Source organism: Paramormyrops kingsleyae, chromosome 14 (assembly GCF_048594095.1).
Source record: "Paramormyrops kingsleyae isolate MSU_618 chromosome 14, PKINGS_0.4, whole genome shotgun sequence".
Classification (NCBI taxonomy): domain Eukaryota; kingdom Metazoa; phylum Chordata; class Actinopteri; order Osteoglossiformes; family Mormyridae; genus Paramormyrops; species Paramormyrops kingsleyae.
Window position 1 is genome coordinate 15931514 of NC_132810.1, and position 13832 is coordinate 15945345.

General features: G+C 49.4%; 1 protein-coding gene across 8 annotated transcripts in view; it reads right to left on the minus strand.

Annotated features, from left to right (window-relative positions):
- The window catches only part of kif6 (kinesin family member 6), a 60997-nt gene that overhangs the window by 2929 nt on the left and 44236 nt on the right, over window positions 1-13832 (minus strand). For 6 of the 8 annotated variants that reach the window (XM_023793636.2, XM_023793582.2, XM_023793564.2 and 3 more), the window contains 6 exons: window positions 9142-9192; window positions 7294-7378; window positions 6731-6866; window positions 4299-4396; window positions 2782-2859; window positions 184-296 (listed from right to left, as the gene is read on the minus strand). In XM_023793636.2, coding sequence (XP_023649404.1) covers window positions 184-296; window positions 2782-2859; window positions 4299-4396; window positions 6731-6866; window positions 7294-7378; window positions 9142-9192 — 561 coding nt within the window. The other 2 variants (XR_011982623.1, XM_023793600.2) reach the window with 2 other exon arrangements.

Here is a 13832-nt window from a genome sequence, read left to right on the forward strand (position 1 = left end):
TTGCATGATAATAAATGAGGAAGGTATTTTACTTATTATCATGCTGAACAATCACATTAAGGTTCAGAGTCACCATAAGAGGAGAACTAAAGAGCACACACTTCACAAGGTTGTGATGTGAAAAAGGTGTGTGTGTGTGTGTGTGTGTGTGTGTGTGTGTGTGTGTGTAAAACTAGATCTTACCGGTTCGGCTCAGCAGGTTCTGTCTGGCTCTGACAAAGGCCATGATGTCATCATCAGTCTTCTGGTCCCCAGTCAAAGGAATGAAGGACAGGTCACTGGGGGGACCCAGGACTCTGAGGGACACCAGCCCAGTAGGATAAGGTTAGAATAACACTCTCACTGACGGGCATAGAATAACACTCTCACTGACGGGCACAGAATAACACTCTCACTGACAGGCGCAGAATAATACTCACTGACAGGCACAGAATAACACTCACTGACAGGCACAGAATAACACTCACTGACAGGCGCAGAATAACGCACTCACTGACAGGCGCAGAATAACGCACTCACTGACAGGCGCAGAATAACGCACTCACTGACAGGCACAGAATACCACTCACTGACAGGCGCAGAATAGCACTCACTGACAGGTGCAGAATAACACTCTCACTGACAGGCGCAAAATAGCACTCACTGACAGGCGCAGAATAACACTCTCACTGACAGGCGCAGAATAACACTCACTGACACATTCAAAGCTATACACTCACTGATAGGCACGGAACAACACTCTCACTGACAGGCAAGGAATAACACTCTCACTGACAGGCAAGGAATAACACTCTCACTGACAGGCACAGAATAACACTCTCACTGACAGGCGCAGAATAACACTCACTGACACATTCAAAGCTATACACTCACTGATAGGCATGGAATAAAACTCTCACTGACAGGCGCAGAATAACACTCTCACTGACAGGCGCAGAATAACACTCTCACTGACAGGCGCAGAATAACACTCTCACTGACAGGCGCAGAATAACACTCACTGACACATTCAAAGCTATACACTCACTGACAGGCAAGGAATAACACTCTCACTGACAGGCACAGAATAGCACTCACTGACAGGTGCAGAATAACACTCTCACTGACAGGCGCAGAATAACACTCTCACTGACAGGCGCAGAATAACACTCTCACTGACAGGCACAGAATAACACTCTCACTGACAGGCACAGAATAGCACTCCCTGGCAGGCACAGAATAACACTCTCACTGACAGGCGCAGAATACCACTCACTGACAAGCACAGAATAACACTCTCACTGACAGGCACAGAATAGCACTCCCTGGCAGGCACAGAATAACGCTCTCACTGACAGGCGCAGAATAACACTCTCACTGACAGGAACAGAATAACACTCTCACTGACAGGCAAGGAATAACACTCTCACTGACAGGCACAGAATAACACTCTCACTGACAGGCGCAGAATAACACTCACTGACACATTCAAAGCTATACACTCACTGATAGGCATGGAATAAAACTCTCACTGACAGGCGCAGAATAATACTCACTGACAGGCGCAGAATAACACTCTCACTGACAGGCGCAGAATAACACTCTCACTGACAGGCGCAGAATAACACTCACTGACACATTCAAAGCTATACACTCACTGACAGGCAAGGAATAACACTCTCACTGACAGGCACAGAATAGCACTCACTGACAGGTGCAGAATAACACTCTCACTGACAGGCGCAGAATAACACTCTCACTGACAGGCGCAGAATAACACTCTCACTGACAGGCACAGAATAACACTCTCACTGACAGGCACAGAATAGCACTCCCTGGCAGGCACAGAATAACACTCTCACTGACAGGCGCAGAATACCACTCACTGACAAGCACAGAATAACACTCTCACTGACAGGCACAGAATAGCACTCCCTGGCAGGCACAGAATAACGCTCTCACTGACAGGCGCAGAATAGCACTCCCTGACAGGCACAGAATAACACTCCCTGACAGGCACAGAATAACACTCACTGACAGGCACAGAATAACACTCTCACTGACAGGCGCAGAATAACACTCTCACTGACAGGAACAGAATAACACTCTCACTGACAGGCACAGAATAACACTCTCACTGACAGGCGCAGAATAACACTCTCACTGACAGGCACAGAATAACACTCACTGACACATTCAAAGCTACACACTCACTGATAGGCACTGAATTACATACTCACTCACAGAGGAACTCAGTCTAGCTGGAAGTGAAATGGAGGAGAGACACACCCTGCTTCCAGATAACAGTAACACAGCCATAACAAAGGCCATTTTTTTAATACTCTTAAAATGGAATCCCATTGCCACTTATGCAGGGCTCATCTTGAGAACATTCTTCCTGAAATTAGCTTTACTTTTCAGCAGCCTTGTTGGCATCTCACAAGGGCTTTAACATTTCAGAATCATTCCACAGCCTGTATGTTCATGGTGGATGCTCTGCTATGCCTAAAGCACTATAAAATGCTCAACTACCTCTCAGTGTTTGTCTTCATATGCAGAAATAACATTTTAAAAATAGTTCACCTAGAATTCCCTTTGAAATTTTAGCAGATTCCAACCTGACTGAAGCGGTGAGAATAAAAGTCAGAAGGTGATAATGAATGTTGAGCTGGCAAAGGTCTACAGCCAAAACACTGCGATGCAATCATCTCTGTCATGCAGTGCAAGGGAATCACAGCGCAGTGTGTAATTCACAGCATGCCTTTGTTTTTACCCACAATTCCATGCAGGTGGCCCCCTTACCTCAGCTGGGACAGTGGTGTGGGGTCTCGGCTGCCCAGTGCGTGGCTGGTGGCCGCAGATCGAGTTGGGGTGACGCTCCTGGGTTACCCAGTGGATGACAAATTAGAAGATTTAAACTTTTGACATCACAGAAAAATAGATCAGTCACATGGGAAACAGCTGGTGTGGCTGTCCAGAACCTCCTCTCAGAACCTCCTCTCAGAACCTCCGTGGCCCGTCCACTCAAGCTGTTCCTGTGTGTCGACTGTTTCTTTAGAATTGCAGCTACTTGGTTAACATGGCGAGATAGCTCAGCTGTGGTAAACACATCTTCATTCTATGAAACAGTGGCAGTAGTGGGAGGGGCATGTGTACATACTGTTTTCGAATGCCATGTGTAACCAACTGGGCAAGGTCTCCTTTAGTCCCAGCCTGATTTAGCCAGCAGGGGGCGCAGTGGGGAGCTGAGAGGGCGCTGCTGTCATGGTCTGGCCATGATGACACGCTACTTTGTTCAGACACAGAGAACCACAACACAGGACAGTACTGATGTTAACTTCAGCTGAACACGGAACGTGACGGCTTTCGACGGCTGCTGCCAGTTAGCAATGGTTAGAGAAAAAGTCAAGGGTGTTTGACCGGAAGACTGAACATTTTAATAAGATTTACTTCAATGGCACCTTAAGATTAAAGTTTTTTTTTATTATTATTAGCATTTATTTAATACATAATTTACAACTGGTAATGAACCCCTTTCCCACTAGGAACAGTACCACATTCTGGCCACTGAAGGGCAACAAAGCACCGAGATTACAGATGAGGAAAGGATATGGGGAGGGGAGGAGGTGATGGAAACGGGGGAGAGGGGGTCTTTTCAGGTCATGTGTTTAGGGCTATGAACCAAAGCAGACTTCAGCCCTGTCACCATAACAGCAGGTGTGCGGGGGTGGGGGGGGGGGGGGGGGGGGGCAGCAAGACGCCACTGAGGCAGTGAGGAGTAAGAATAATGTAGACTGTCAGCGTTACGCTGGCTTCCATTTAACACAGCAGTTGTACTTCCAGCCAAGTTATGGTGACCCATTCAAAACTACATTATTATGCTGACACTGTCTTTAGCAGAAGAGTCTCCTGCCATCTTTGATTCACCCTGTAAGCCTCTCAGTGTGGGAACACCTTATAGCACAGCCACAGCGGTCCCAGCCGGGCCAGTGGACCTCCAGGACCTGCAGCAGCTCCCGGCTCCTGCCTCTGCCTTCTGCTTAATGCAGCCCATCCTCTCCCTGCTCCCCCAGGTAACACGTCGAGTCAAAGCTGCATGCGGAGAGTGGAGCCCAAGTTCGATCTGGATGGAGGACGTGAGTTTCCTGGAGGCTGACAAGAGCCAGTCGTCTTTGGCCGAATGTCGTTTGGAAGCGGCTCACGGATCAGGAAAACCGCAGCGCTAGCAGCTTTTCTAGCCGAACGTGGGCCACGCAAATGGACAGGAACACCAAAAAACATGCTGTCGTGCCTTCCTGAAACCACCAGAGGGCACTCACCTTGCTGGGGGGAGCGCAGTGGAGGACGGTGCCCCCCACTGGTCATGCTGCCCTAAACTCTGGCCTGCAGCGGTGTCCTCTGACTCTGGCTCTGGCTCCTGGGGAGTGTAGCACAGTTAATATCTGCACTTTACAATGTCCTCATTTGCCCCTCAATCACTAGAAAAAAGATAACATATAATGATTTCAGTATAATGCATTTACGAAAACTGCAGCATGACCCCAGAAGGAGATGAGAGTCAGTCCAGCAGGGGTATCCTAACTCCAGGGCTTCCGTGGGGATCCTGGGCCCCTGCTCCTTGGCCCACAGCCATCCCCGAGGACTTCAGCATCAGGCTGCACTCTAAGGCAGAGACCTGTCTGTCTGTATGAAGGACAGTCTGAGTTTATGAAGATGTGGGCTCAGTACTTACATACCCACGGGCTGACTGAGTGTCCACCTCTGAACACCTCTGAACAATCACAAAAACCCACTGGCTATTCAGAACAGGGGTGCCGTGTGGCTCAGTGAGCTTGGCCTCTGTGCCTCTGATCGAGTCCCATGCTTGGCAGAATAGTCACCTGCATTGGGCCCTTGGTTAAGGCCCTTAGTCCCCTGTTAATGCTCCAGGGATGCTGGATAAATAGCTGACCTTGTGCTCAGACTGCAGGCTTCACACTCACGTCTTTCAAACGGAGAGCAAGAAGGGAAATGCGAAATAGTGGAAATTGCTTTCCAATGTACCTGTTCTCATACTTCAACAAATGGCAAATAATGTTCACGTTTGAAAACTAATACTGTATGTGAGCACCCTAAAGCCTGCGCCTAACATGGCCTGACAAGGTGTTGGGCCTTAAGCGGCATGTAAATAGCATTCAGCATCAACTGGGATACACACAGTCTCCACACACTTAATGTCAGCCATCTGGTTCACCGGCACCTTGCACAACAAGTTCCCCTTAACCAAAAATAAAATGTAATAAAAGCTCTTAATTTAAATTGAAGAATCACTCTCTCCATGTGGTTTCCCAATCTGATGCAGGTTGCCAGTGATGTAAATATTTCCGACTGAGAAACTCATGCCGGGCCTTTTGGCAGCTGGATCACGGGTCAGACACTGTTGTGTAACCTGGGATATCTGGGCGGCAGCTGAGCAGATCGCGTCGGGCCGGGCTGTGCCTTGCAACACGTGGTAGCGCATCTCTGCACCGCTGACGTTGTCCCAGCAAGGGTGTAGGGGACTTAGCTGGCAAAATCTGGCAAAAAACCTGACTGCCACCATCTTTAACCATGTCATGTGATGTAGTTTGACTCACATTAACCACCCCCCCCCCCCAACATATCACAATAACAACCAGCTGCAACATATTCTTGGCTGGAGCAAAGCTTCCGGTAAGTTTCATGATTTGGCGGCCCTTGTCCGCGGCTTTCCCTTCCAAGGATAACATTCCTCACCAGCTGAAATCTGACTGGAGTGATTCAGGTGGAAGGAGGCCCCCAGATCAAGGACAGAATCGATTGAGGAAGAAAGCCCACGGCAGTGCACCAGAGAGCAGCTTGGGGCCCAAGCCGCAACTAGACGCGGCAGACTTCAGAGCCGCCACGACTGGGGTAATCCCAGGCCTGCACTGGCGTTAGTGCCCCCCGGTGCAACATTAGCCTTTGATGACCCACTGCAAAATCTGTTTCCTCCATCGGTCGACTTTATTAATCCAGCAAGGCTCCTTTGCTGAGCCCTAAAAACAATCTTAAAAAGGATATTGCACCGTTTTGGACGCCTGCCTCGCTTTCATTCCACAGCTCCCAAAGCACAGAGAACCTTCCCGTAGGGGTCAGGTGATGCCGTGTCACGGAGGCAGAGCCTGTTTAGTGCCATCAGATGAACTCCTACATCTGAATCCCAAGCCAGGTACTGGGGACTTAACGGAGAACCTGGCGATGGAGGACAGTGAGGGCCCAAGCGAGTCAACAGGTCACTATAGAGCAGCTCAATGAAGGCCATAGTGCTAGATCTCCTACACACATACACACACACACACACACACATGTAGGGTAAACATATCCTTATGGGGACTGCTCATTCATTTCAATGGGAAAAATGCTAACGCTAACTAAAATAGAGTTTTCCCTTATGGGGACCAGGAAACCGGTCCCCATAAGGGAAAAAAATGGATATTTATCACGTTATGGGGACATTATGTCCCCATAAGGATAGATAAACAAACTCACACACACACACACACACACACAAAGTAACTGCCTCCCATCCCATTCCTGGGCTTGTTGCACATAGAGGGTTAGAGGGCAATATCTCAGGTATATCTCAGAGATCATTCCATCCACCAGTAAAGGCTCCTCCTCAGATGTACCATGCAGAGTGAGGTGGGCTTCAGCGTGACCCAGTGGAGAAGAGGGAGGTGAGGCATGGCTGACTTCTGGACAGCAATAGTACCTGTAAGCAGGCCTCTTCTCGGGCCCACCACTGGCTGAAGTCCCTCTGCAGCTTGACCTTCGCCCTCTCCAGCAGCAGCTGCAGGTGCTCGATCTCAGTCTTCAGCCCTTTCAGGCGGCTAAAGGTTGTCTTGTAACTGAGAAACAGAAAGAGGGGGAGAGCCATCCAATTAAGTAGGCAGTGAGGAGGAAAGCCATCCAATCAAGTAGGCAGTGAGGAGGAGAGCCATCCAATTAAGTAGGCAGTGAGGAGGAGAGCCATCCAATTAAGTAGGCAGTGAGGAGGAGAGCCATCCAATCAAATAGGCAGTGAGGAGGAGAGCCATCCAATCAAATAGGCAGTGAGGAGGATAGCCATCCAATCAAGTAGGCAGTGAGGAGGAGAGTCATCCAATCAAGTAGGCAGTAAGAAAGAGAGCCATCCAATCAAGTAGGCAGTAAGAAAGAGAGCCATCCAATCAAATAGGCAGCGAGGATGAGAGCCATCCAATGTAGTGTATGGGCCCTCGGAGCAAGACCCCCCCTCTCCCCACTCACATGTACCAACAAACACACGCACTCTACCTTTTCTTTTCTTCCTCAATTTGTCTGCAGAGCTTCTCCTCAATGGGGTCTGGTTCCTCTGGTGCTTCATGGCCTCCCATCACCACTAGGGGGCACAAATGCAGTATGATGCATACCAGTGCCCCCCCTCTAGGGTCAAACTCAATCACATCCACCCGCCTCACCACTCAAGGGTAAATGTTCCTTCCATTGGTACAATAATGGTATCTTCAGAAGCATTTGATCATGTGACTCACGGCAAATCAGGGAAAGTCATGAAACATAGTGGTAGAGTTGCACTGAAAACCAACCAATACAAAAAAATGTCAAAAATGTACTTTTGAAAATATATAAAAACACTTGCAATATCACTAATGTGTGGTTTTCTTGTTCAACTTGTTGTTTCGTGTACAATTTGTATGCTCTCACTATGTCACTGCAGCTGACGGTATTGACATGGAATCCACCTCTCGGAGTCGCGTGGCACACTGCCAGCTGCGGCCACGCCACGTCAGCGACGCCCACCGATCTGGCACAAATAAAATCGGAATTCCAGTGTCCCAGCCTCGGGGTGTCAAAGAGACACCCCATTCTCTGCTCCACACATCCTGGATAAATAAAGGGGGGCGGCTCATAAGCATTAATACCATATCACTGGCAATCCCAGGCAGTGAATAAACATTCCCTGTGGGATCTTCTGTGTCACATCTGGATGGGAGACCAGTCCCTGACTTTCCATGCGACAAACGCTACGCTAGCATTGGCACCACTGCAGCAGAGCTCTTGAGTGACACATGCACACAGCACAGTTCAGAGTTTACGCAGTGTACATGTCTGCAGACTCCCCCCCCCCACCCCCCCACCATCTTGGGTGGCTGTTCTCCTGAGAAGTCGCATTAAGGAGTTTACAGGCCTAGTGAAAACCCAGGCCGCTCCCTCTCTCGTTAGGACAGCTCAAGGGTTCCTGCCACGCGTCTTGCTTTCTCCACAAAAATATCATTATAGCTGGCAGCTTCCCGCACTGAAGCTGACACCAGCGCAAGCTCTGGGTGTCCTGCGGGCCTGGGGGGGCGCTGGCAAGCCGCCAAACCGCAAGGGTGTCCTGGCATGACGCCCTGCACATCCAAGACAGGCCAGGAGCGTCTCCCACTTCCAGAAATGGCACACGCGCCCTCACACTTTATCACCATTTGGAAGACAGCACTATGTCGAAGGGTTTGGTGAAACCCCCCTCCCCCCCACAGAGGACCTAAGTCCCTATGATGCATTCCCCACCACCAAGACGGCGTGGTCATCATCTTCTTATCATAAAAGTTTCTCCTTCCTCCAAAACCAGCCTCGGAGCTGCCGTCCAGCATGCGTGCTCCTCTACTGGGTTCTGGGTCACACGCCATTTAATGGCCTCTGGAAAGATGCCGGTAACCCAAAGCCCTGCCAGGCTGCTCCCGTCAGTCACGCAGCTATGGACAGGCCACCGAGTCGTTTTATGGTCTGGTAGCACTTCAGGCTGTAAGTCACACATGCCGCTCTCAGTGATGCTCCAGCAGACGGAGACATGAGCTCCACAGAGAAGGAAATAGGGAGCCTCAGCTCTCAGCAGGAGAGAGGGATCGCATAGCATGTCCAGAGCAGGGGTCTGTTTTCACTGTACCTGTCTGGGAAGGGAGGGGGCACAGTTCTGCAAGTTCAAAGACTCCTTTTGTGAAATCTGTGCCATTATTTTCCCAAAAGATGGCAGATTACTTGACTAAGCACAAATGCCACTGCGGTGGAATGGCTTCACTGTGATCAAAGTGAACCTGCAGCGGTGGCAGTGAGGGCAGCGTGACCTCTGCGGTCGGTGTGAGGATCTGAGCACGGGCTACTCACCCTGGGCTGCCCTCTGCATCCTCCTCTGCTCCAACAGCTGCTTCAGCTCGTCTGAAAGAAGGTGAGGGTGGGGAGTGAGGAGGAGGACAGCAAGGAGAAGTGAAGGAGGAAGAGGAGAGAGAACATATTCTTCATTACTGTAAGGCCATATGTATTTCTATAATTTTTATACCGTTTCAGAGCACACCTTCATGATGAAATCCAAACGGGCCTTATTGTCATACTGTCCATATACAGGTATACAGCGGCATGAAATAATGTCCCCCAGGACAGCGGTGTGACATACAGACAGCGAGTGACAGAGGCGGCTTTTCACAGGACTTACTGTGCAAATCACATTTGTCTCCCATTTCTTGGCTACAGGAATGAGGGGACTGCAGGAGTGGATGGCTGCACCTCACCTTCATGAGAAGGTGGGCCACGGACAGGCTAGGATAGCCTCAGGAGAACAGAGCGGATGAAGTGAATGCAACAGGATGGCGTACAGACGCTGAGCCACTGACACACCTATTCCTGCCTCAAGAGGGCAAAGAGGCCCCATGCTGCCATGGTTACAGTGAGGCATCATGGGAAATCCAATATATATTTTTTTGGATGGGGGATTAGAGGCAGGAAGAAAAGCTGAGTGACCGGTGGGGGACCCCATAATAAATTCTGTCGACCAGGGGGGTCCAATACTCATCGGCCCACTAGCGAAAAGCCTGGTATGCCAGATGGCCGTCAAGCTGGGCCTACGACCCTCACCGCCATACTGTCTGTTCTGCTCAGGGTCAGCACTTTCCCTAATGGATTTCAGTCTGTTCCTCCATTCAGAACTTCTCCAGATTTTACGCCTTTCGGCTGTGAACTGTTTCCTTGAGTTCAAACCTCAAAAGTTGGATTGGATTATGGTCTGATGGTTGCAGAGACTGTTGACTTCATATTCACTCAACCATTGCTTTGTATATTTTGGTGCATGCTTCAGATCAATGTCATTCTGGGATATCCATTTGCGCATTTGAGGAGGTATAATATTTTTGGACCAAACCATGACTTCATCATTCCCACAATTCCCACAATAAGGATACCAGCACAAGGAGACATACAGCTCCAAACCACAGTGAGATCCACCTCAGCTTACCTTCACTGCAGCAAACACCATGCTGTCCACTGAATCTCTGCTCCATCAGACTATCAAACACAGTCCCAGTGAGATGCAATTTGCCACATCCGTAGAAATTTCTCTACGAAAGACTTCCCCTCTGCAACGCTGCATTTGTACAGCAGTGGTTGAGCAGTAGTCACATTTTGGTAGATGGTACTGTCCATATCTTCTGCCATGCCATGCCACATAAACTCCTTTTATACCCCATGGAGGGGAGGGAGAACCGAAGTACATTCAAGAAAGTTCTAGAAGTTGTACCTCACCCTATAGACAACAGAATCTTGATACAAGGTTTATATATATATATATATATACATATATCTCCCATGGCTTACAGTGCTCATCTCCTATGAACCATCTTTTCCGCTTCCTCCCACATGGAATCTGCTACATGTGTGCAGCAGCTGTCCAGGCCTCTCCAGATGCCCTCTTCTGCTTCAGCTTGAGGGATCTTCACATGGCTACTCAGCTGAGCTTCTTTTGGAAACCCATGCGGTCTCCCTTCCTCAAGTCTGCTCATGTCTGGTGCAGCTTCTTGCCGATGCAGTTACTTGGCTTGCTGTGTAAACCTTCAGGAGAGCTTCCTTGCACTGTTTTGTGAGACAGAGTCCCACATGCGCTTGTACAGATCTGTCCACGCTTCACATACACACACCATTGGGGGGGAGCTGTGGGTCAGCAGGTTAGGATTCTGTGCCCATGATCAGAAGGTTAGCACTTCAAATCCCAGGGCCAGCAGATCGATGAGCAAGGTCCTTAAGCCCCAAATGTTCCCGGAGGGGGCCGGACACTGGTCAACCCTGCATTGTAACCCCCAAGCTTACTCTCACCTGAGAGTAAGACAGCAAGAGGGCTGAGGCAAAAAGACCCCACAAGAATGAATAAAGTATCACTATTCTGTTCTGTGTGTGTGAAAGTGAGCGACTGTGTGTTTCTTAATTCTCTATAAAAATAAAATAACCAAGCCAGTTATGAGAGTTTGAGAGTTATGAGTTATGAGATTGAGCACCAATGACTGAAATCTGACCAAAAAGAACCAAAATTGCTCTTTAAAAACAGTTAATGACTCAACTCTCCTCTGTCCCGATGCAGCTTAAGGTTCATGTGCACACACAGAGCTCTCACCAACTCTGTCTAAAACTGGAAAAGGTTTTCACGTTACTGAACACGCGGGTTAAATAAGAACCATTACATTCTAGGGTTTGTTTAGAAATGATGTGGAACCGGGAGTCGACCCCAAGCCACGTCTCAAATTCAGCAAGTTTTTTTGTCTGAGCATTTGGAGTCGGTCGCAGAGCAGCCAGGAGTCAGAAAGATATCCGTCCAAAAAGACAGATCCTAAACGTTCCTCAGGCTTAACGTGGAACCGAACACAGACGTCAGGCTGACGACTGCAACCTTATTCAAACAAAGCGCCGGTGCCAGCGTGCATGCAGCATGACTCTGATCCAAAGAGACTAAAATAACAGCGGCAGCCTAACTAATTTTACACCGGCTGGCTCTCTGGCTCCTGTGACATTCTTTGGTCTTCCTCTCAAAAACAAAATGAGTATAAAATTTGCTCTAATGAAAACCAGATCCACCGGTGCAGTGGATTAATAATGTCATGCATATGGCTGAGAAGGCAGCACCCAGCCAGTGTACACGTTCTCCTTCTGAAGCCGCTTCCAGAAGCCGCTCCTGTAGCACTCGGCAGACGAAAGCAAGCGACACGGTGCTCCTTAACGGGGGAATGTTAGCTTACGTGGATAAGAGGTCTTCTCCGAGGACAGCCCAGTGATCTAAAGCACCCCGGTTTTGAATCTACCTCCATGTGGGTGAGGATACATCCTAATTTCCTTATGAATAGGCTCCCTCAGCCAAGGCTATAAATTTAACCAATTCAGCAGATGTGTTCATCAAAAGCCACATTCATTTTGAGACAGGTTAATGGCCTTTGCTCATGTGCCTAGCAGTGAAATCAGACTATAGAACTCGGGATTTGAACCGACAACCTTACGGTCACAGGCACAGGGTCCAAGCCCGCTGAGTCACACACCATTTTTATTAGGCCATCATTTTACAGATAACCCAGGACTGTATGTCTACCTGCACTACAGCTCAGACCTTCTTCTGTGTGCTAGCCACAGCAGGCTAACTGCAGACTGACAGTGTTTTCATGCCGGAAGCCTTTATTATGATGTAATAATCTCACTGGTATTTAGGGCGAGTAAGAGGCTGAACTTCCTCTGCCACTGGATGAATGATGTCGGCGTAAAGGAACAAAACCTCAACCTCTCCTGCAGTTGCCCGTGTACGCCGGGGGCCACGCAGCCCGGTGCAGATGGCGCGCTCGTCGAGCTCTTCACACAATCTCTTCTCAACTCGAGCTGGCGGGCGGCGTGCACCGAACGAATGAATGACAGCAGGAACCACAGGAATAATCCTCTGAGGGTTAGGATCAGGGTGTGGGGAGCAGTAGCAGCCAGAACAGATGACAGGCTCAGGAGAGCTTGTCTCAGTAGTTAGTTCATATTAGCAGAAGTGCTACTGCTGGACGCTAACTGCTATGAGCTCGCTCAGGGTGGGAGACCTTGCAGGGTTCCAGGTGGTGAACAACGACACTGTGACACAGAGCAAAGCATCGAGATTAAGTGCTGTCTGACCATTCGGCAGAGACCCCTCCCCAGCAACTGTTCCCCATGGCTGAGGAGTGGCTCCTCACAGCTGCGGCAGGACAGCGAAGAGGTTAACAGATGTTGAGTGGGACACTGAGCCGTAAATCCGGGTGCATCTGGAAATGTGATCAGTCTACTTGCTCCGATAGCCCCGCATCCCTAATACATCACAGGCGCTCTGACAAATATACCTGTCCTACTGCTTCTGGATCCCGCGCACAACACAAGCCGTCCAACCGGACGGGATCCCAAATGGCCAAGGCCTCCAAGAACAATACAGGCACTGGGGATTCTGGGAGGAAACGCCGGGGTTGGCTGGCTTTGCTCTCCTTTTCCTAAACTTCTACACACTAGATTGATGTGCCCAAGCATGGTCACCGGATGTCTGTACCATGTGATATTCTGCTGATGTCATGAACAAGGACGCATGGGGACATGCACGGGGACATGCACGGGGACACCCACGGTCACACGCGAGACTCCCGTGGCTTATCAGCACAGCTCTGAAATCAGCACCTCACGCACGCAGCCACTCACCACGTGACACGCTCTGCTCCCTGTGACATGTGTTTTAGGGGGGAGACTCGCACCAGCACTCTGACACTTGCTACAAGGCAGCAAAATGAACACTGTTCTACGTGGAAGTCTGATGATGAACTCTGAAGTACATGCTAACTAATAATAATAGCTAAAAGTTAATGGCTAATAGTTAATGGGTGAAAGCTAACGGCTAATAGCTATTGCCTAAAAGCTAACGGCTAATAGCTAACAGCGTAACGAGACCACGGGCTGTTAGGTATGATGAAGTGCTCAGCCTGCAGCTGCATCCGCAGAGGGAAACACCAAGGCTGGCCTTCCGTACGTGCAGGGCGAGCCTCTGCCAAGTTGAG